We start from the raw sequence: 24,554 nt of genomic DNA, 5'->3' as shown, positions 1-24,554 counted from the left end.
TTTTGGGTGCCATAACCTGGTGGCCAACATAGCAACGTCCGACACCCACCACTCACGCCAAGCACCTCAGGATCATCATCAACAGCAAACTCGACATGACCTGACCATGTATATTGTTTATATGCAATGATCATGATGCATTTACTTGTTGATAAGCCCAAAAATTGTATAGTGGCGTGAACACTTAATTTGTTTTGATTGTTCTAATACAATGAATTATTTTTTTTTATTTTTTTGGTGTGAAACTCGACATCAAATACAAATGTCGTTACATATACCAGATTGGTTGCATTTGTTTATTGTTGTGTTACTAAAAAGGACTGCATTATAAGGGTTCTTTAGCAACCCATAGTATTGTGCACAGTGTAAACTACCACCCAGGCTAGTTTCCCTTTTTTTGCACCCACATCACACCACACCTGAAGGAGCTCCACTGGCTAACCATTCACAGACGAGCACAATTCAAACTCCTCACCCACACTTTCAAGGCACTACATAACACTTCTCCAACATACCTCAACAATCGCACCTGCTTTCACAAACCTTCCAGACACCTGCTCGTTTAGACACCTACTTGCACAAATCCCACATATATAGAAAAACAGACAGAGCCTTCTCCTACATCGCTCCTAAAGCATTTTAACGACTTGCTTCAACATATAAGAGTCTACTAACTTCTTGAATTATGCAATGTCGATGAAGACCTGGCTTCTTGAGTAGTTCCACTAGGTCTTAGGTGTGCCTAAACTCAACTTCTCAGTGCCAGGAAACCCTCCCAGGTGATAGTGAGCTCTACATATCTGCATAACATAATAGATGGGCAAAAAGTGGATTACAGGGATATTTTTCACCTCAGGGTTCTAAGTAACATCATAGACAACGAGAGTTTCGCTCTTGTTGTCTGTCTGATGTCACCGAGAACCCCTAGATAAAAAAACATCTCCATAATATACTGTTACCAATCTATAAATCTTTATGTTAACAGTACAGGTATGAGCCTTGCTATGAAACACTGCTATAGTCTGAACAATAATCTAGACAAAAGATTATCAGAATATGTTATCTTGCTTTAATCCTTAAATGCAGGTGTGCATTGACATGACTGATTGTAATTGACTACAGCATTCTGCACGGTTGTTCAAGTTGACAGTAAGAGGGTGGATATGTTTGTTTTTTGGCTCAATGTTCACATAGATATTCATAGTGTGACGGTCCAGATGTTCAGTTCTGTGAAGCCCACACCCGCTTTTCAGTAAAACATCTGGGGTCAGAACAAATTCCTTCTTGCCTGTCAGATCTGGTTCTTCTGGATAAAGCTCGTCTCCTGTGGAAAACACAATACAATGCTTTAGTTCACCTTTTTTACTTTTTAATTGTAATCGTAAGAAATGGTCATTTTAATTTCAGGTTATGTGTGCTAGACAACGTTATTATTTCTCAAATATGGTGCTTGTAAACATCATAACGGAGGACTCTGAATTATGCAGGAATATACAATTGATCGTGTGCTCATGTAACATTTCAAAATGGGTGGTCGATGCTACAATGTTTAGCCCTGTAACAAATTACAGTTGTAGCATTCAGAATGCCCAGATGATGTAATTTCAGACTCCTTTTTTTCCACCCTGACAAATGTCGGAACTGGTTCAAAATTAAGAATTTGCTAAACAAGTAGCAGTCCAGGTTTCCTGCGTTTAGTGTAGGTTTTCTAACAGGGGTTTTTACGAGATGTTTAAAATTATGTGAAGATGTGCCATTTCTTGGTAAAATATAGATCATGGAGGGTTATTGTTTTGCCACAGGGCTACTGCTAGGAGGACACTGAGGATCTGGAGCAGGGGATGTGAAGTTAGGGAGGAGGTATTTAGTGTAGGCTCCAGAGGGCTAGTGAGTGGGTTTGGTTGAGGGATATTCGTGCTGTTGACTGTGTTTTGCTATTTTGTGGTGCCAGGTGCTTATGCACCTGGGCTATTTGTAACAAGTATATATTTAGGGTGGCATAAATGGCTTGTGATGCAGGTGCTTGACTTCTGAGGATTTTACACTGATGCATTGCTAGATGCCGTATTTAAGAATTATATGTTATCAAATAGAAAAAATATTTTGGCAGGAATATTAGCTCATTAGACAAGATGGCAATCAACTGTACGGCTTAAGTCTATTAGAAGCCAAGTTAGCAGGCATTGAGAAAATATACTCACAATCTAAGGACAAGACTTTGTTGGTACAGGATTGTACTCTGCATCATGTCGTGTTCCTCTGCCCTGAATGACTGACTGCATCCATCTGCTATGACGATTTGTAATTTATGGCTCTAGCACCATACTAATCTGCTGTGTGTACAGAGGCCTAGGCCTGTCCTATGACCCGGTAGGGTGCACCAAAGGTGGCCTTGTTGCACTGACTGTGGACTACTGTTACTGTCATAAATTTGCTACATAGAGCCGTGGGACAGCATACTGTGTATTGTGAATCTATAGTTGTGACAAGACCTTTGTATCTGTGTCGCTGAAGTGAAGGCTGCGTGTAAAGTGCTGCTTCCCTGTGCTAACAGTAATCCTAGTGCTAACATTCCAAGTGAACTCTGGGCATGTTTATGTGTGTGGCCTGCATGTACCTGCATTGTGTGTATGAGCGATTCAGATTAAAGGGAGGACCTTGTAATCTATTTTGGATTCCCCCAGCCTGGCCTTTTGCACAAGATGGAGTTGAGGTTGTTTTCTCTGACAGTGGAATTGTATTTCTGGCATTCCGGAAGTTGAAGGGAGGTAGGGTACCAACTTCCCCAGGGTAGAATGTTGTCCATTACCTTATATTTTAATGTTCTGTGAAGGGCGAGGATGTGATACTTTAATAGGAACATAATTAAAATCCTCTGTATATATTTCAAACTGGCCTTTCTGTCTCTGTTTACATTACCGAGCAGAGATCATGTAGGAAGGTCTAGACTACTTTTTAATGAACTTTGACTTTGCATTTGCTGTTTTAACTATGTACGTATACCCCAATATAGAGCTATATTATTACGCAGCACACATACAACACGCGGAAAAATAAGCATCAGAGAAGGGCAACTGGGAGAAATGCCTGCTAAGAGGGACATGTGCAGACACACCTCTACTGGAAGTTCACTGAGATGGGTGGATGAATCTAAGATTCCCGCTACAGTGGTCAAGTCCCAATAGTGAAAATGGCACGCGCCACAAAAATGGCTGCACCCAGGAGCCATTAGAAAAAGGATAATTTAAGCTGTAGATGGAGGTCTGGGCCTGTTAATCACATGCAGTGAATGGAATAATAATTTCTAAAATTCATGTTCTTTTGTGCTAGGTTGGCAGGGTGTGCCGTTTTTGATTGTTCGTTTCAACAGTGAAATCACACAAAAAACAGCTGACACGTGTTTCGCCCAATGGCCAATTAGCCGGGGGCTTTCTCAAGGTTCACATTGACAATAAGCCACAACAAGTGGTACTGGGTTAGAGTCAAGTTGCCAATAGTTCACATCCAGAATGATGTGGGTAGTGTGCACAATAGATAACAATATGCACCAGTAAAGAGCCAAGATATACCAAGTGAGTTAGGTGAGGGAGATTAGTGTAGGGCAAGAAGGATAAGGGATATTACAGAACATAGGACAAAAATGTAAAATTCAAAATGTTAGAGTTACGATAAGCAGAACACAAGGAAAGTTGTTTTAACTTATTTTGCAGATACTTCCCAAATATTCAAAAATATGAATGTTACATTGGCTACTACTAAACATATACATAGTGTGCAGTTATGTCACGTGACATGTTCAAGGAGAGAGACACACATCAGTCATCAGGTATATCCATAAAATCATCATTAGGGGCGTTACAAGTAATGCAATTACATAGTGTGCAGTAATGTCATAAAACAAGTTTGAGGAGACACACACACCTCAATGATCAAGTATATCCATGAGGTCGCCATTAACCATACCAGTATAGGACTCAGATCGTAGCATTTAAACAGTTACGTTATAAAGTTCCAACCATAGAAAAACCCCAAGTAAAAGCAAACCAAGGAGTAAATCAAGCATTATGCATGAGGGATTGTTATAAGAAAAGTCATTGTGCTTACCAGGGCGTCTGGTTTGTGGTCCTATAACTTGAAATTAAAGCAGCGTGTAAGAAATCTATAGGACATCAAGAAAAGGAACCTGTAAACATCCTAGTTGTAAACGTGAGTCAGGCTATCAGCCTACTTCAAAGTGAATAACGTGGGAAAATGTATGCAAAAACCCACGGTGTTACAGTGAAGGTGAGACTATAGAACAATAATTGAAAACAACCGGTCCTGTGTAGACCCTGTGAATCCGCTAGACATATGTTGCTGTTAAGTTACAAACACACGTGCAACAAGGTCGCGTTCAGCCAAAAGGTCGAACTCAAAGAAAAGGTATGCAGCATGGCATTAGAGGAAATTGCAAGCAAAATAAAGAGTCTAATTCATTCATTACTGCAGGAGTTTAAGCAAAATGGTCTCTGCGGACCCTGGAACAAGAATGTTCCGAGGCGAGCAGCGCTTGAATAAATAATCTTCAACCTGACGTGAGATAACATCTGGTGTCATCCGTGTAAGAACCCGTTTTACCCAAGTCTCTGAGTGCGCACGGCGACGCGAGAGAACGCCGGATGGAATGATTTCAGGCCTAACTGATTAAAGGCGTGATTCAAAAAAATCGTACCCTACAAATTTTAAAATTGATGCAAAGGATGACCGACTTAATAAACAGACGTCAGGACTATTCGAACCCTCAAATTGACGAGAGTGGCAGACTCCGTATTTCGGACCTTGGACAAAGAACCATTGCAGTAACACCATCAGAGGTTCTGGCAACATAGCTTACTTAAGGTTTAGGACCAATTTCAGGCACCATATAAGGCCGTGAGAGTTACATGTTGTGGTCTTGAGAAAGATGGTTTAAATCAACTGGTCACCATCGAAACGCGTCGACGCTGTGTTTTCATAATCTGTGTAGTGGCTGCAACCACAGATAGGAAAGGAGGTACAATCTATCGGGCTTCAGCCAAATATCTCTTCAAACACGGATATGTATTGTCTTTGACAAAGTGCACTGTCTTGTTTTGTACTCTCTATTGTACCCTTTATGGTTGTGTTGTATATTCTTGTGATCCCCTTCACCTGTGTATGAAATGTCAATTTGAAATTTAGTTTTTAGTATTACATACAAAATATATGTTTTGTCAATGTTTTTAATTCATGTTTTTTTATGAAATGTTTTTAATATACAAAAATAAATTGGACATATATTTTTCACATTTTTGTGGTTTAAGCTTTGGGTCTATGACCAGACTCCCTTCTGTATAAGTGTGTGTGTGTGTGAGAAAGTTTCTGGATTGCTGGAGTGAGCAGGTAATAAGGATTATAACGCCAAAGGAAGTTTTCTTTTTCACAGGACCTCAGGAGGGACATGGAAGAGTTACTCGTTTAGAGGTTGTAAACCGGCAGAAACGAGATATTTGAATGGATGAAGAAAGCCAGGGGGAACAATTAATTAACAAGCATTTGCAATGCAATAGGTCTCGCATTCACCGAGTTTGATCTATTGCCATTGTGAATGACAATGCCTTTTATTTATGTTTTGGGTTTTAAAACATAAAAGGCATTGTCATTTACAGTACTAATAGCTTAAACTCTCACAAATGCAGGACCTATTGCATTGCAATAAAGGGCCTTTTCGACCGCTTTTTAGATTGTAAATATCAGAGGAAGAGACCAGCCTGCGCTGTCTTCAAAGTGGTGCTAAATAGTGCAGTGAAAAAGATATGTAAGTGTTGTACATTACACAGAACACAGACACAAAGTGCAAAGTGAGAGTTACATATGATCCTTGCTATAAACACTAACAAAGCACTTCAACACCTTTCGCACTGTGATTACACCATCGCGCCTCAGTAGGGGGGGGGGCTATTTCCTGCCCTCTCCGTGATTTGAGTGTGCAGTGTGGCATTGCGTAATGTCATTGCTATCTTTGGCCTAATAAACACTCAAGCTGTAGTAGGGCCCTAACTTCACCTACTGGTGCAGGGCGGGCTGTGCTTTATGGCAGGCATGGAGGGATGGTGGGATGGTCTTGGCTGCAGCTCCGGCCTCGTACAGTGCCCCTGCTATTACTAGTGAGCGAGAGGTGGTGGAGGTGGTATAAGTGGTGGTACAGGTAGTGGTGATGGTGGTGGTGGTACTGATGGTAATTGTACTGGTACAGGTGGTAGTGGTACTGGTACTTGTGGTATTGGTACTGATGGTATTGGTGGTGGTACCGGTGGTACTACTGGTGGTGGTACTGGTGGTATTGGAGATGGTACTGGTGGTGCTACTGGCGGTACTGGTAGTGGTGGTACTGGTACTACTGGTGGTGGTACTGGTGGTGGTGGTGGTACTGGACCTGGGGGTGGTGGTGGTACTGGTGGTGGTAATGGTGGTGGTGGTACTGCTACTGGTGGTGGTACTGGTGGTGGTACTGGTAGTGGTAGTACTGGTGGTAGTACTGTTGGTGGTGGTAGTGGTGGTGGTGGTACTGGCGGAGGTGATACTGGTGGTGGCGGAGGTACTGGTGGGGGTACTGGTGGTGGTTGTACTGGTAATGGTGATACTGGTGGTGGTGGTACTGGTGGGGGTACTGGTGGTGGTAGTACTGGTGGTGGTACTGGTGGTGGTACTGAAGGTGGTGGTGGTACTGGTGATGGTGGTTCTGGTATTGGTGGTACTGGTGCTGGTGGTGGTGGTTCTGGTATTGGTGGTACTGGTGGAGGTGGTGGTACTGGTGGTGGTGGTACTAGTAGTGGTGGTACTGGTGGTGGTGGTACTGGTGGCGGTACTGGTGGTGGTGGTATTGGTGGTGGTGGTACTGGTGGTCGTACTGGTGATGGTGGTACTGGCGGGACTGGTGGTGCTGGTGGTGGTGGGACAGGTGGTGGTGGTGGTAATGGTGGTGGTGGGACTGGTAGTGGTGGTACTGGTAGTGGTGATGGTACTGGTAGTGGTGGTACTGGTAGTGGTAGTGGTACTGGTGGTAGTGGTGATACTGCTACTGGTGGTAGTGGTATTGGTGGTGGTGTTATTGGTGATGGTAGTGGTGGTATTGGGGGTATTGGTGGTGGTATTGGTGGTGGTATTGGTGGTGGTACTGGTACTGGTGGTGGTGGTGGTGTTACTGGTGGTGGTGGCACTGGTGGTGGTGGTAGTACTGGCGGTGGTGGTGGTGGTGGTACTGGTTGTATTAGTGATGGTATTGGTGGTGGTACTGGTGGTATTGGTGGTGGTGGTGGTGGTACTGGGGTATTGGTGGTGGTATTGGTGGTGGTACTGGTATTGGTGGTACTGGTGGTGGAACTGGTGGTGGTGGTACTGGTGGTGATACTAGTAGTGGTGCTACTGGTGGTGGTGGTGGTTGTACTGGTACTGGTGGTGCTGGTGGTGGTACTGGTGGTGCTGGTGGTACTGGTGGGCATGGTGGTGGTAGTACAGCTGGTGGTGGTACTGGTGGTGGTGGTAGTGGTGGTGGTGGTACTGGTGGTGGTACAGCTACTGGTGGTACTGGTGGTGCTACTGACGGTACTGGTGGTGCTACTGGTGGCAGTGGTACTGGTGGTGATACTGGTAGTGGTGGTGGATGCTAGTGGTGGTGGTGGTAGTGGTGATACTGGTAGTGGTGGAGGTATTAATGGTGGTGGTGTTGTTAATAAAACAGGCTTTTGAAAACAACCCGTCAGGTGGCTTTAGTACGGGTTACATGTAATACAGATGTGCTGTTGTCAGCTTCAGCCCATTAGCACACGATTATGTGCTACCTGGAATTCACATGACTTAATTAGCTAATTCTTTCCAATTTCATTTTACTTGGGGGGGGGGGGGGGTTGAATAAGATACGAGATAATGCTGGGTTAAAATGATTGAAAGCAGGTGCCCATGTTACCGGGCGGTTGTGCTGCTTAAAAAAACACAAGCATTTGCAGTGCAATACGTCTCGCATTTATGTGAGTTTAAGCTATTGGCATTGTACATGACAATGCCTTTTATTTATGTTTTAAAAAAGAAAACAAAAATAAAAGGCATTGTTATTTGCAATGTCATTAGCTCAGACTTGCGTAAATGCGAGACCTATTGCATTGCAAATGCTTGTTAGATTAATGAGTAGAAACGCTCCCTTTTGGCCCGCGCAGCAAATTAATTAAATAAATAAACAAGCGCGGCTGCTAAAGTGAAAGCGGACCGGGCTGCAAATAAAAAAAAAATAGTGCTTACCGACTTATGAAGGAGACCGTGTGACTCCACAACTAAAAGATCCAGTCCTCTTGGGAGGTAACAAATGGCGACAGGGCAGTAACAAGATGATTTAACAAGCCTCATTATCAATTGGAAGCCAGCATTTACCAAGCACAATGACACCAGCTAATCAAAAATATGTGCATAGAGAAGGCGAGGCTTCCACAGCATACTCGACTACTGCATGCCTCGCAGAGCGAGCAGTGGATGCGCACTGCCGCTAGGCTCGACCTAAAAATGATGTGAATGAAAAGTAAATGAAAAAATACAAACGTCAAAAAGGAAGAGGTACTCGGTTAGAGGTTATAAACCGGCAAAAGCGAGCAATTGGAAAATCAGAATGGAGGAAGAAAACCAGGGGGAACAATTAATTAAAAATTATGTGAATGAAAAGTAAATGAAAAGAAAAAAAAATACAAACGTCAAGAGACAGAGGAACAATTTAGCAGTGAGTAGAAACTGCATGACGATTAAAGGGCATGAAACAGCCTAGTACACCTGAAAGAAAAAAACGCCTAGTACACCTAAAAGAAAAACATTTGCATTAACTAGGAGGAAAGAAGGAAGAAGTGGCAGAATAATCTACTTCATAAATTGAAGCAACTAAAGAATCGTGCTTAGGAAAAGGTCTGCTCGTACTTATCTTAATGGTGTCCTGGGTTCAGGTGGGAGGGCTCTCAAGTGGCAATCCTAGGAACATACTAAAGTGGAGGAATAAAAGAGGAATGGAACCCACAGGAGAGTGTTTCAGAAAAGGTTATAATGGTGGAATGTAAAGGTGCCTTGTATTCGGAGAGAATAGTAGAGGTATAGTCAGAGACAGAGGTAAATTTCAATAATCCTGCATATCAAATCCCCCCTGGGTTGATTGTTGGCATTATTGATAGAATTATATGAAGAACCACATGCTGTGTCTAGGGTAATAATAAGGCACACTGATAGAATAATACACTGAAGGTAGGATGTAACTCATGCAATAAGACAGTGAGGATAAATCTTTTCAATAGAGCCAGTAGTGCATTTTTGCATCTTTGTTGAGTCTTTGTCTCACAGCGTTCATGCATATGATATATTCACTCTCTTTCCGCCTCATGGAAAGTTTGCAGTTGCCACCTCTGTAGGAAGGTTTGACCAGTTCCAGTCCGAAAACCGTTAAGTTCTTTTGATGGGGTGGTATTCATGGGAGACCCGCTTCAGTTTTATTAATTTTCCGATAGTGTTTCAAAATCCTAGTTTTGAGGGGTCTGATCGTGCTACCCACATATACCTAATTGCATGGGCAAATTATGACGTAGATTATGTAAGTAGCGTTGCAGTTAATCCAATCTCTGATCTTGAAAGTGTTTTACGAGTTGTACTTGAATTCCACTTGTTTATTGATCCCCAATTTGCATGCGTTACAGTCGTATCAAATATAGAATCCACATGGTTTGGTTAAAAAGTTAGTTTTCTGTTTCCGTTTGTCAATAAATTCTGATCTGCACAGGATTTGTTTCAGATTTTCGGCTCTCCTGAAGCCCATTTGGGGAAAGTTTTCCATCTGATCCATCAGTGATAGGTTGATAGTCAAAAGGTACCAATGTTTTAAGATTTTCCGAATGTGGTGGTGACCATTGTGAAAATCAGTCAGAAATCTAATTTTGTTGGGCCTCTCTTTCTGTCAAGAATTCCTGTCATGCGAGGGGAGGAAAACGGTAACCAGCGAAAACGGACTACATCTCCCAGGATGCTTAGCGGTTGAGAGGTTATGTAAACAGGAGAGCTGTTACATAACTCAAGGAAAACACGCCCTTATGTAAACAGGAGAGCTGTTACATAACTCAAGGAAAACACGCCCTTATGTAAACAGGAGAGCTGTTACATAACTCAAGGAACACACGCCCTTATGTAAACAGGAGAGCTGTTACATAACTCAAGGAAAACACGCCCTTATGTAAACAGGAGAGCTGTTACATAACTCAAGGAAAACACGCCCTATAAAGGGAGGAACCGGGAGGTACAACGCTGTCGGATATTGTGTTTACACCGACGTACCTGCTTAGTGAAGAGCAGTGTTCCGGAGTGGTGCTCCATTAAGGCAAGAACGGAGGTAGGTCGAGTCGTTACTCCCTGGGCCGTGTCTTGCCCCATCGTCACCTGTGAAGGACCCGGAAGCTCTACCGGATAACCATTGAGCTTCGCTTTTTGACTCGGCTGAGTCAAAGCGCAGTGGCGCTTTTGCTGGTTGGAGTCGTAACTCCCAGCCCGACCAGAGATACAGGGACTGCCAGCTGTAACGCACACCAGGAGGTGTTTGCCGCGTTACAGACTTGGAAGTCCACAGGATCGATCGAGCGGCTGCTCTCGGTTCAGTCTTCTTTGCTTGTGATTGGGGTATCGGTGACGCATCACCAGGAGGTGACTCCGCGTCCCGGTGCAGTCTGAGGAAGAGGTTGAGCGGCTGCTCCCTTCAGGTAGAGACCCCGGCTGGGTGTTTCCCTGACTCCTCGATTCTCCCCAACACTCTTCGTGCCCCTCGCAGCCTACCGATTGGCATTGTCGGCCATTTCATTTCTGCCCTCTGTTGGCATACGCCGGGATCGGCGTATATGCAGAGGACGGTTAGGACCATCCGTGCTGTGGGCTGGTAACGTACTTAGCCTGGAGGATTCCAGTGACTATAACCTTTGTTTATTCCTTGTATTATTTTTGCCTTCATTAAAATAACTAAACCTTCACAAGTGGTTGCGTTCTCATTATCGTGTCTGTTAAACGATCCTGAGACGTTCAGGGCGTTACAAAATATCCGACCTTAATAACACTAACTGTCTCCCGGTCGATAACAGACATGGCAACACTTGATGATGTGCTGGCTGCTTTAGCGACCGTGCAAATTGAATTGGCTGCCTCCAGGCAAGAAACAGCCGATGTAAAAGCCAGACTGGACGCTATCCAATTGGACCCGCTCACGCCCAGCACCTCCCTCACGAACCAGACCCCTGCGGTAGTAGTGGAAATGCCGGTAGCCGTCCCCTTGGCAACACCAGAGAGGTACAGTGGGGATCCTAACACAGTGCAGGTATTCCTCACACAAGTGGCGCTACATTTATCGTGCAAACCAAGGGCGTTCCCCACGAGTCAGGCTCGTGTGGCTTTCCTTATATCCTATTTGGCTGGAAACGCAGCACAATGGGCCGTACCTCTGGTGAGCAGGGACGACCCCATCTTATGTGATTGGGGTGCTTTTCGAGAGGAATTCCTGAAAGTCTTCGACAGAAGGGCTGACTCGTACACGGCGGACCGTGAAATGCTTGAGTTGAGACAGGGATCCAACGACCTGGTGCAGTATCTCAACGCGTTCCGAAGGCTGGTTGCGGAAACCAAGTGGCCTGTTGCTAAACAGACGGCGCTCTTCCATCACGGGCTGTGCGAGGAGCTCAAGGACGCCGTGGCTCATATTGACCCACAACCCAAGACATGTGAGGGCCTTATCAACCTGGTATTACGTCTGGAACATAGGCTAAGTGAAAGAAAGGGGGATCATGGGAGAAAAGGAAACTCCCTTCCATCCTATGTGACAGTGGGAAGTCCTGCAACTTCCACCGCATCCAAGGGAGAACCCATGGACATCGGCGCAATACGAGCGAGCCTCACAGCCACGGAGAAAGAGTCACGCCGTAAACAAGGATTGTGCCTATATTGTGGCAAAAAAGGCCACTACGTACGTGAATGCCCTGCCAAACCGAAGACGTCACGTTATCGGGCCAACCGGTCGGTAACAGCCGTGGTGGACGTACCGGCGGAAAACTAGAGGACTCCCAGACCAAAGAAGGGGCATCTCGGAGTCACTCATCCATCCCTTCACTTTCCAACTCGGTCACTAAGGGACAACGACACCTGTTTCTCACGGTGCACGTGGGAGTGCATGACCAGTGGATACCCGTTGTGGCCATGGTGGATTCAGGGGCCACTGGCATGTTTATGGACCACAACGAGGCATGCAGGCTAGGGCTAGTGCTTCTTCCCAAAGCTGTACCCGAAGACGTCTATGCTGTAGACGGAAGGCGATTGGTGACGGGGCCCATCGGGCAGCACACGGGGGTCCTTCCGATGAGATGTGGGAGGAACCATTTGGAACAAATCGATTTTAACATCATCCGAGCGCCCCAATATGGCGTCATATTGGGATTGCCGTGGCTACAGAAACACAACCCCTCTGTGGATTGGCCAACACATCGCATCGAACTGACGTCACCGTATTGCATCCTGCATTGTGGAATAAGAACGGAATCCCTTGACGCAGATGAGAGCGGGAGTCAGACGGTGGCTACAGCGGCAGAAAAAGATGTGGCTCTCCCCCAGGCTTATCACAGTTTTGAGGATGTATTTGATGAGGTGAAGGCGGAAGTGCTACCACCACATAGACAGTTTGACTGCCAGATCGACCTGGTGCCAGGGGCCAGCGTTCCCAGCGGCAGGCTGTATGCCCTGACGGAGCCTGAAAACGTGCATCTCCGGGGGTACCTGGATAAACTCCTCAAGCTAGGATTCATCCGCCCGTCCAAGTCTCCGGCCGCCTCGCCACTCTTCTTCATCCCGAAGGCTAATGGGGAGCTGAGAGCCTGTGTGGACTTTAGGGCATTGAATGCGATAACCGTAAAGAATCGGTACCCCTTGCCTCTCATCAGTGTACTTCTGGAACAGGTCAAGAAAGCTCGTATCTACACCAAGTTGGATTTGAAAGGGGCATACCATCTGGTGCGCATGAGGGACGGAGACGAGTGGAAGACCGCCTTTAAGACCAGGTTCGGCCTTTTTGAGTACCTCGTCATGCCGTTCGGTCTGTGCAACGCCCCGGCAGCCTTTCAGTACTTTTTGAATGAGGTATTCAGAGAGGAGTTGGATATCTACGTGGTCGTATATATCGACGACATCCTCATCTATTCGTCCAGTGTGGAGGAGCACGTACACCACGTCAAAGCTGTGCTCCAAAAGCTGAGGGAAAACATGCTGTTTTGTAAACTCAGCAAGTGTGACTTCCACGTCACATCCGTGGAATTCCTCGGAGTGATGCTGAGTCCAGAGGGACAGGAGATGGCAGAACGCAAGATCAAGGCGGTGAAAGAATGGCCGGTGCCCCAAAGCGTGAAGGACGTCCAAAGTTTCATTGGCTTCGCCAACTTTTACAGGCGGTTTATAGATGGATTTTCAGGATTGGTGGCCCCAATCACACAGCTACTGAGGAAGTCCAAGGAGTTTGTCTGGTCCCCTGAAGCGAACAATGCCTTTGAGGCCCTGAAAAGCGCCTTTGGTAAGGCGCCGGTGTTGGCTCACCCCGATCCGGATCTCCCCTACGTGGTGGAAGCGGACGCATCGGATGTGGCGCTGGGGGCTATCTTGTCCCAACGCAACCACGACACAGGGGTGCTTCATCCCGTTGCGTACATGTCCCGCAAACTCAACGACGCCGAACGCAAGCTACCATATTGCGGAGAAGGAGCTTCTCGCAATCAAGGACGCCTTCACCGAATGGAGGCATTGGTTGATGGGGGCAAGACATGTGGTGTCGGTGTACACGGACCATCGGAACCTACAGTTCATGACGGCCACAAGACACCTTTCTCCCAGACAGCTGCGGTGGATGATCTTCTTTGCGGGGTTCAACTTCTGCATCACATATCGGCCGGGGACGGAAAACCGGAAGGCGGACGCCCTGTCCCGTCAATCTGCAGTTAAGGAACCATTGCCTGCGACCGAGCATTCCATCATTTCCCCGAGGATGGTATTGGGGGTTATCCAACCGGATACTTTCCTGAGGGGAATAAAGAGAGGGATCAGGTAATTCGGATGGCGGAGGTGGCTCCTCAGTCACAGAGAATGGCAGCTGAAGGACGGGATACCCCTGAAGGGCAGGTGCCTATTGATACCCACGCCTAGGCTAAGGAAACAAGCATTCATCTGGTGCCATGACTCTCCATGCGCAGGTCATTTGGGCTTTGAAAAAACGGTGGCTAGCATGGGACGGCATTTCTGGTGGCCAACCATGAGAGTGGATGTCAGGAGGTGGGGACAGGAGTGTCCTACGTGTGCTACCATGAAGGCCGACCATGGCCGAACCCAAGGGCTCTTACATCCACTTCCGACCCCGGATAGACCATGGGATAGCATATCACTGGACTTCGTGGTGGGCCTACCGGTAGACCAGGGGATGACGGCAATACTGGTGGTGGTGGATTACTTGACGAAAATGGGGCACTTCATCCCCTGCAAGAGTGTCCCTACGGCCGGGGAATTGGCGTCACTACTCCTAAAGAATGTGGTACGACTGCATGGATTACCTGGGGTGATCGTGTCGGACCGGGGGTCGCAGTTTACTGCGCAATTCTGGAAGACTTGGTGCACTGCGCTGCATGTTAAGACCGCCCTGTCCACCAGCTACCACCCTCAAACGGACGGCCAAACCGAGCGCCTGAACCAAACGCTCAAACAGTATCTGCGATGTTTTGTGGACCAGGGCAGGGAAGAATGGGTCGACTTGCTATGGGTTGCAGAGATAGCCTATAACAACGCCACTCACAGCTCCACACAGTCATCTCCGTTCTATAGCAACTATGGCCAACATCCCAGGTTCTTGCCATTTCTACATCCGTTCAGAGAGGACAGGATTCCCGCCACAGCGGACAGGGTGGCACACATAAAAGACACGTTGATGCGCTCAAGGGCTGTCCTAATAGAGGCCAAGAGAAGATACAAGGCTGCGGCAGACAGGAAGAGAAGGCCCGGGCCACTGTACCGCACTGGAGACTACGTCTGGATATCCACAAGAAACATGAGGTTTCGAAAGAACAGTGTGTTCCATCCCAAGTACATGGGCCCCTATCGAATTACCAAGTGTATGGGTCCCGTGAACGTGAAGGTGTGCTTGCCCCAGTCATTGCGGATACACCCTGTCTTTCATGTATCATTGCTCAAACCAGCACCCTCCAAGCCGTCTGGGACACCTAGGCCGGTATGCGTGGAGTCGGAGGTGGAGTATGAAGTGTCGGGCATACGGGCGTCCAAATGGCGCATGGGGAAGCTGTGGTACCTGGTTGCGTGGAAAGGCTATGGCCCGGAGGAGCAGTCATGGGAACCGGCTGAAGGGGTTCATGCTCCGCGCTTGGTCTCCTTGTTCCATCGGCGTTTTCCTGCCAGCGCTGGACCCGTGGGGAGCCGCTGAGAGGGAGGATGTACTGTCAAGAATTCCTGTCATGCGAGGGGAGGAAAACGGTAACCAGCGAAAACGGACTACATCTCCCAGGATGCTTAGCGGTTGAGAGGTTATGTAAACAGGAGAGCTGTTACATAACTCAAGGAAAACACGCCCTTATGTAAACAGGAGAGCTGTTACATAACTCAAGGAAAACACGCCCTTATGTAAACAGGAGAGCTGTTACATAACTCAAGGAACACACGCCCTTATGTAAACAGGAGAGCTGTTACATAACTCAAGGAAAACACGCCCTTATGTAAACAGGAGAGCTGTTACATAACTCAAGGAAAACACGCCCTATAAAGGGAGGAACCGGGAGGTACAACGCTGTCGGATATTGTGTTTACACCGACGTACCTGCTTAGTGAAGAGCAGTGTTCCGGAGTGGTGCTCCAGTAAGCCAAGAACGGAGGTAGGTCGAGTCGTTACTCCCTGGGCCGTGTCTTGCCCCATCGTCACCTGTGAAGGACCCGGAAGCTCTACCGGATAACCATTGAGCTTCGCTTTTTGACTCGGCTGAGTCAAAGCGCAGTGGCGCTTTTGCTGGTTGGAGTCGTAACTCCCAGCCCGACCAGAGATACAGGGACTGCCAGCTGTAACGCACACCAGGAGGTGTTTGCCGCGTTACAGACTCGGAAGTCCACAGGATCGATCGAGCGGCTGCTCTCGGTTCAGTCTTCTTTGCTTGTGATTGGGGTATCGGTGACGCATCACCAGGAGGTGACTCCGCGTCCCGGTGCAGTCTGAGGAAGAGGTTGAGCGGCTGCTCCCTTCAGGTAGAGACCCCGGCTGGGTGTTTCCCTGACTCCTCGATTCTCCCCAACACTCTTCGTGCCCCTCGCAGCCTACCGATTGGCATTGTCGGCCATTTCATTTCTGCCCTCTGTTGGCATACGCCGGGATCGGCGTATATGCAGAGGACGGTTAGGACCATCCGTGCTGTGGGCTGGTAACGTACTTAGCCTGGAGGATTCCAGTGACTATAACCTTTGTTTATTCCTTGTATTATTTTTGCCTTCATTAAAATAACTAAACCTTCACAAGTGGTTGCGTTCTCATTATCGTGTCTGTTAAACGATCCTGAGACGTTCAGGGCGGTACACTTTCTTGGTAGGATCTTTCGGTTGAAGTAGGTAATCACGTGATAAATTTTCACAGTCATTTGCTGTTTTCTCCAATTGTTCTCTAGGAGAACCACGTTGTAGCAATCTGTCTGTTAGGTTTTGTGATTTCTGCCTATAGATGTTCAAATCACAACAATTCCTTCTCATTTGTTTGAACTCTCCTTTGGGGATATTTTGTATTGTTTTGGTGGGATGACAACTGTCTGCCTGAAAAATTGAATTAGCAGATGTGGGTTTGCGAAAGGCCTTCGTTTGTAGTTTGTCATCTTCTACATAAATGGTAATGTCCAAAAAGTCAATTTCTGATGGGGAAGTGTTGGAAGTTGTCTGGATGTTCCATCTATTCACGTACATTTTTTTGTAGGAACTCTTTAAGGGTTGCCTGTGGCCTCTGCCAGATACACAAAATATCATCAATATAGCACCCCCAGTATCTGGTAGGGCTTCCCCGAAAGGATAAATACTATACTGCCGGCGCCTTGCGGTTGTGGACTGAACATGCGGTCACAAAGGTAGAATCCCTATTCGAAGATGGACAGCTTAAGACTTACGCCCAAATAGCTGACCACTATGACCTTCGGCCAAGTCAATTCCTACTAGACAGGCTAGTCTTAGACAGCAGCCATCACTACTGGGATCTCGATGAGGGGGAGCCTCAGACGCATCCGGTAATACACGCCATTCTGCATATGGGTGCGGGTAGACATTTAGTCACATGGCTCTACAAAGCTGTTCGGGAGCTGATCCTCAACCCTTTACATTTGTTGCGACAGACTTGGGAAGATGAAATGGGGCAGATATTTCGTGACAAAGAATGGGAAACAGCACTAGAATATCCCAAAAAGGTATCTAGGAACGCGCGTTTCAAGAACATTCAATTTAATATTCTCCACAGAGCCTACCTGATGCCACATCGCCTCCACCGTTTTTATCCTGACACACACTTTGCATGCCCCTGTTGCCAGACCCCAGAAGCGTACTTCAAGCACATGCACTGGCGGGCCCCAACGGGAACCCCGACGCAGCCTGGGTCGGCGCCATGAAAAAGTGGGGCGGCGGAAGAAGAGGTGTTGCGGGACGAGGAAGTGAAGGGAATACGTAAACATCCTATATCTCTGGAGTGGGCGCAATTATTAATACATGAAACAGCGCCTATGGAATCCTCGGTAGGCTCTCAATCTCAGACCACACCCCTATCCCCCGCGGGCCCGATAGTAAATAGTATGAGGCACAGCCCAGACACCGAACGCCAACGCTGTATCAGGGCCACATCTGACGGCCGCAACAACTACGCCGGGACGGCTCATCGCGACCCCCCCCCACGCGCATAACACCACATTGTGCAATGGAAGCACAACCGTCCACACAATTGATCTCACAGACATATAACCCAGCAGCTCCCTAACATCTTTCTCAGTTCACCCCCCCAAGTTCATAGTTTGCCATTTATGAACTCGATACTCTCAAAAGGGAACGCACTCATGTAAAATTATCTATGATAGCACACAAAGGTAAATGTGGGGATAAAACACCAATCCACACTCATGGGAAACTAACCCAGCCAGATCCTAGTGAGAATACTACTGCAGAAACGGAGTCCGACAGGGGGGCCCCTCCCAGAATTTTTTACTGTGCCTAGTCTATAGTGTTTGATATGCAGTAACAATGTACACTCTACTCTGTACAATTATTTTTCATCTGTCTACTGCCACATGTGAATACACTATGCCGATTTTATGTGTTAACACGTAACATGAAATGCTAAATCCCAATAAACAAATTTTAACAAAAAAATATAGCACCCCCAGTATAATATATGATGGGTATATTCAGAGAAGATTTCGTCCCACAGCAAATATTTTTCTACTAGCCCTATGAAGATGGATGCATAGGGTGGAGCAAATTTAGCTCCCATTGCACTCCCTTGTAGTTGTAAATAGCACTTAGAGTTAAATGAGAATACATTGTTCGTGAGGCAGAAGTGTACCATCTCCAAGATCATCTGGTTGGATTCCATATAATGTACAGGTTTGGTGGCTAGTGTTTTCCGTACGGCTTCCAATCCATCTTCGTGATGTATTGTGGTATAAAGGCTTACCACATCAATAGTAGTGAGTATACAATCCTTATCCCACAGAATGTTGTTCAATTTGAATAGGATGTATTTTGTGTCCCGTAAATACGAGGGAGATCCTTCATGGAGGGTTAGAGTTGGTGGTCAATATATTCCCCCATCTTGGAGCAGATAGAGTTCATGCCTCCGATAATGGATCTCCCCCGTGGTTTGGTGTCATTTTATGTATTTCGGGCAGGAGATAAAGAGTCGACATGGTGGGGTGTTCTATGTATAGATCATTACGTTCCTCCAAAGTGAGTAGATTGTAACACCACGTTACTCCCTTTGTCAGCTTCCTTGATCACGATATCAGGAAGATTCTTTAGTTCTTTTAGGGCAGTCATTTCGTGACCTTGAAGATTTTTAGGTAAGAGGTGTTTCTTCTTTTGATATTTCTGATGTTCTAAAGTTAAGTCATTTGAGACTGCTGTGCAGAATAAGTCAATGGTGTTCCCAGTAGGCAATTGGGGGCAAAAAATTGATTTCGAGCCGACCTCATTGTCAGCAGAATTTTTGTTTTGCATTTGCTGTTTTAACTAAGTACGTATATCCCCGATATAGAGCTATATTATTACGCAGTACACATACAACACACAGAAAAATAAGCATCAGACAAGGACGACTGGGAGAAACGCCTGCTACGGGGGACATGTGCAGACACACCTCTACTGGTACTTGTAGATTGACTTGTAACCAATTCTGAATGCAAATACGATAAATTATCGAATAAAGAAATACTTTAAAAAAAACTATGTAATTATAAAGGGAAGAAACAAAGGCTTTAGGTCATTACCATAATTTTTATGGGTTTGAATGAGCAAGTTACATAACGTTGCTAACACTCTTTCTGGTGGATACTGTATTTGACTGAAGATTCCTCACCTTGTGAATACCCACAGGTACAAGACCGTATCTGGAGATTTTTTTTCAGCAATCCCCTTATGCCCTGGTAGGTAGCATTGTGCAGCTCTGCATCTGGGCCATCTTAACCCGAAAAAGACATTGGGGCCACAACATAACTGTCAGCTCCATGCATCCATTTCAGTTTCTTTCTAATATCTATCCAGATGTGGAGCCATTACTAACCAGATTGCGCTAGTGTGCACATCTCTAATTTGAATCTTTTTAGCATGGACAAATGGAATACACTCCACAGAACGGGGAGAACAGTGGGTCAGTAAGGAATCTGCCATTAGAATATCCACCATAAAGAGAGTTACCAATGGTAAGTAACTTGCTCTTCTGAAGGACACTTCTAACGCCAGAGTCTTCACCTTGTGAATAGTTAGCAAAGCAGTACCTCCCCAGGTGGTGGGTCTATGGAATGTTTCAGACCAAGAAACCCCACAGGACTGAATGGCAAACTGTCCTTCCCTATATTTGGCTATCCAGACAGTATCGCTTCATGAACATGTGAACTTACGTCCACGTCATAGCCTGGCAGAACTGGCACTCCACACACCAGCACAGAGGGTGTTTCTTAGCTAGTCCACAGCAGATCTTCATACAAAGGACAGTCCATCTGGAGATGGTCTGTTTCTGTACTGCCGTTCCTTTCTTCATTACAAAGAATCCAATGAAGAGTTGATTGTCCACCTGCTGGACCCTGGTGCAATCAATGTAGAACTGCAGGGCTCTCTTAGGGTCTAAGTGATGGAGTCTTTCCACCTCCTTGGATGGATGAGGAGGGGCAAAGAAGTCAGGCAGGGTGATAAACAGCCCGATGTTGAAGGGCATGACAACATTTAGAATTAATGCTGCCTTAGTCCATAGCACTAGCTTGTCTGGGAAGAAGGTGGTATACCGCTGTTGGGCAGAAAGTGCCTGTAGCTCACTCATGCAACGTACTCTCAATGAAGAACACTGTGTTCAGGGTCAGCCTCAAGGGACAACTGACATCAGTTTAAATGAGGTGCCCTTTACAAATATTAGATACAAATTTAGAACACATTAGGGCATCAAAAAAGGTTTCGATGGAAACGTGTGGGTCAGCCCTTTCAAGAAACACATCACAAGAGGTGATCTGAACAGAGATGGGTGAACAGATGACCATAGAAAGGCTGATAAGGCTGACAAATAACCTTTAACTGTTGCCACAGCAAGGCTTTGCTGGGCTAACGGAAGGGAAAAAGGAAGTCAAGATAACTGGGCTTACTGGAGCTAAATATACATAGAAGCACATCACACAACAAACTTCTCCCAGCGTCCCACACAGATTGTTGCTGCCAAAATGGCGTTTGCAACCTGACAAGGAAAGTCAAAAGCAGTTTACTCTAGCCTCTCAACCTCACAACACGAAGGTGATAGTTGTGCAGGCTCGGTTGCAGGACCTTGCCCCACTGCTTCAAAAGAAGAGGCAGCAGGATTGGAGGACAGATGCTCATGGGCAGAAGTTCTGGGTACCATACTCCTCTGGCACGATCCAGAACCACTAGAATGACTTGGGATGATATTCAGAACGTTGGGCAGAAAAGGTAAATGTGGGAATGTGTGCAGGAGTTCTGAGGTCCTGACTAACCAAAACACATCTCCAAAGAACTGCCTTGGGAACTCCAACAAGGAAAAGTTTGGACACTGCTCATTCTTGGTGATGGCAAAAAGATATAACTTGTGTTCCCCCCCATTCTAGGAAGATGCCCTGTGCCACCTCATTGTGTAGATACCATACATGATCTGCTCGGCAACGTCGGACAAGTTTGTCCACTCTAGAACTTAAAGATCCTGCCAAGTATTGTACGACCAATAGAGCATCTTGAACTTGTCCTTCTTAAGATAAAACTTCATAGAATCGCGAAAGTCTAAAATAGGATTAAGTCCTCTGTCTTTCTTCGGCATCAGAAAGTTACAGAAGTAGCAGCCACTCCCGACCTCGGATGCCAGAACCCTCTCTTTGGCTCCCTTCAAGAGTGAACTTGTTGTTGAAGAACAGAGAAGTGGTCCTCCGAAAGCCATTGTGACATAGGAAGCATGTCTGGAGGAGTGAACAGGAAGGGGACTGTTAATTTTGAAAAATACGATGTTGATGTACACCATGATATATGTTCTTATAACAACGAACTTGCATCGCTGTTGTCGAATCCACCCGATGTGACCTCCGCATCAACCCTGAATAAGAAATATGTGGTCATGCAGGTCATGCGACCTAGGCCTGAAGCAACTGATTGACAGATCACAGGTGGGGTGATACGTAACCCTTACACAACTGCAAGAACAAGAAAACCCAGATCGATCCCACAGATAGACAGCGACACCAACTGCAGCTGAACGTCTTATAAATTTTGGCTGAGTAGCCGTATGGGCCTGGGTCTTTTACGCTCTTAAGAGTTTGTATTGCAGTATTGATTTCCTCTATGGAGATCAGCTTGTTTATAGCTAGGGAGTCCTCTTCTGATAGCTTAGGTAGGTTGCAGGTCTGTTGATATTAGTTAATTGCCTCGGGTGAGATGGGGGTGTTGGAATTGTAGAGGTTGTGAAGGTGTCAACGATACCTTGGGTTGATGATGTAATCACACTGTTGGTATTGTTTATTGCGGCTAAGAGACTCTTGTTTTTGGTATATTTTAGGTAATTGGCCAAGGTTTTCCTGCTTTGTTACTATTGCAGAGTTTACCCGCGTTCATTACATCAACCCATTTACATGGCTCTTGCTAAGAATTTGATTGTACTCGTACTGGACTGAGCAGAGTTTGTTTAGGACTGCCAATCCTTTGATGTATCTGAGCTGTGAGTTTAAGGTACGTATCTCCGTCTCCAATGCCTGAGGTCATTGGATATTTCTTTTTTTTTTTTTTTTTTTGAAACCGTTTATTACAAAACTCAAAAAATATACAAAGATGGGCCTACAACCTTCCGGCCGGCCGCTAGCAGACAAAAGGAGCATATGATACACATTGTAGAGCGTATGTTGTGGCTGAGTAAGATGCACAGGAGTTAGCAGTGTTGATAGCCACACCATCCGGACCTCACTGTACGGTTTCATTTTGAACTGAAAGAACAACCAAAAAAAAAAAAAACAAACCCACAAGGCAATCCACAATCAGAAATAGCAGCATGTGCTCCCCTGAGAGGGAGACCCTACCAGTCCATAGGAGTATCAAGAAGGGGAAGAGATCAGGACTAGGGCTGGGTAAACTCAATGCCCGGAACAAGGAAGATGGGTCGGCTAAGGGGATGGGGCAGGCGACGGATCGGGCAATAACGGCGGAGCACAGATTCCCCCGGGGTAGGCGTTCCAGGGGCCCCATACTTTCACCCATGTCCCAGGCTTACCTCTCGCCACATACACCACCTTTTCCCGAAACATGCACCAATCCATATGTTCCTTCCAGGCCGAGACAGTCGGGGACCTCTGGGATCCCCACAGTTGAGCAATATCACGCTTGGCCACCATATATCCCAGAGTCACCCACCACGTCTGTGGCGCCGAGTAGTCGGTAGGTTCCCACACATTCAACAGGCATCTCCTTGCTTCGGGTAGCAGCACCACATGCGTAACCACACGCAGGACCTCATGCACACCACGCCAGAATCGCTCCACCTCCGGGCATTCCCACAATATATGCAGAAAGGTCCCCAAAGCGCCACACCCACGCTTACACAACCCGTCCACAGCATAGCCCATACGCAGGAGCCTTGGCCCCGTCATGTAGACTCTGTGGAGTATCTTGAGCTGGACGAAGCGAAGGCGGGCCGCTATGGCCACCTCTTTCGGGGAGGCCACCGCAGAGGTCCAGTCCTCGTCGTCCAGCTCCAGTCCATCGGCAACCCAAGCCTCACGAAGGGCAGTCAGCAATCCCGAGCGGTCATTGATCAGTTTTTTGTAGATCAGTGAGATCGTGCTGTCCGGAACGTGTCCATCCAGCACTCTATCCTCCAGGGGGGAATACTCCGGGATGGATGCAACGTCCGGGAAGACGGAGCCCAGTGCATGACGGATCTGCAAATACCGAAAGTACTCCCTGTCATGCAACTGGAATTCCGTCTGCAGCATCTCGAACGTTTTAAATCCTCCCCTCGTCCAGAGATCCCCCACTTTGCTGATGCCTATCATGTCCCACTTCTCGAAGCCCTTCGAGGTCCACAGGGAGCCCAACTGCTCGGACGCGTATAGTGGTGATGCCCGGGTCAGACGGTCCTTCCACCCCATCGCCACATTAGCCGCGTGCCACACTCGCACCATGACACGCGTGGGGCCGGTCAGCCGAGCGTCGGGCGCGCTGGAGTAGAGCGCTCGATTATAGTCCCCACCCGGGAGTAGCATCTTATCCATTTCGAATGCCGGGTTTAAGGCGGGCCCGTACAGGCCGTGGTTAATCGCAGCCAGCTGGGAGGCCCAATAGTACCGTTTGATATCCGGGAGGGCAATCCCTCCGTCATACCATGGGAGCGTCAGCTTCGCCAGGGCGATACGCGGCCTCCCGTCCCAGAACAGGCGGCGCTGCAAACTCTCCACCTCACGGAAGTAGCGCGCTGGGACGAGGTCCATAGTATTCTGCAAAGCGTACAGGAAACGCGGCAGAGACATCATCTTAAACAATGCCGCCCGGCCGAGCGGCGAAAGCGGCAAGCGCCGCCAGCGCGTGACATCTTCCTTCAGGCGCTGGAGGGGGGGAAGCAAGTTCCGATCATACCGGGCCTCCGGGTCCAGAGTAATGAAGACACCCAAGTACCGAAATCCCTGCGGGGCGATCTGGATCGGACAGCCCCGCGGGAGAATAGGAGCCTCCCCAGAGAGAACATACACGCACGATTTAGCCCAGTTGATGACAAG

At 47.0% G+C, this 24,554-nt stretch overlaps 1 protein-coding gene across 2 annotated transcripts in view; it reads right to left on the bottom strand.

The window, feature by feature from the left end:
• Positions 1–236: 236 nt before the first annotated feature.
• The window catches only part of LOC146776117 (acyl-coenzyme A diphosphatase NUDT19-like), a 177,146-nt gene continuing 152,828 nt past the window's right edge, over positions 237–24,554 (bottom strand). For both annotated transcript variants that reach the window (XM_085639443.1, XM_085639442.1), the window contains exon 4: positions 237–1,324. In XM_085639443.1, the coding sequence (XP_085495569.1) occupies positions 1,077–1,324 (248 nt within the window). In that variant the 3' untranslated portion in view covers positions 237–1,076. The remainder of the gene's footprint in view (positions 1,325–24,554) is intronic.

Source organism: Triturus cristatus, chromosome 12 (genome assembly GCF_964204655.1).
Source record: "Triturus cristatus chromosome 12, aTriCri1.1, whole genome shotgun sequence".
NCBI lineage: Eukaryota > Metazoa > Chordata > Amphibia > Caudata > Salamandridae > Triturus > Triturus cristatus.
This window is presented reverse-complemented; position numbering and strand designations above follow the sequence as displayed.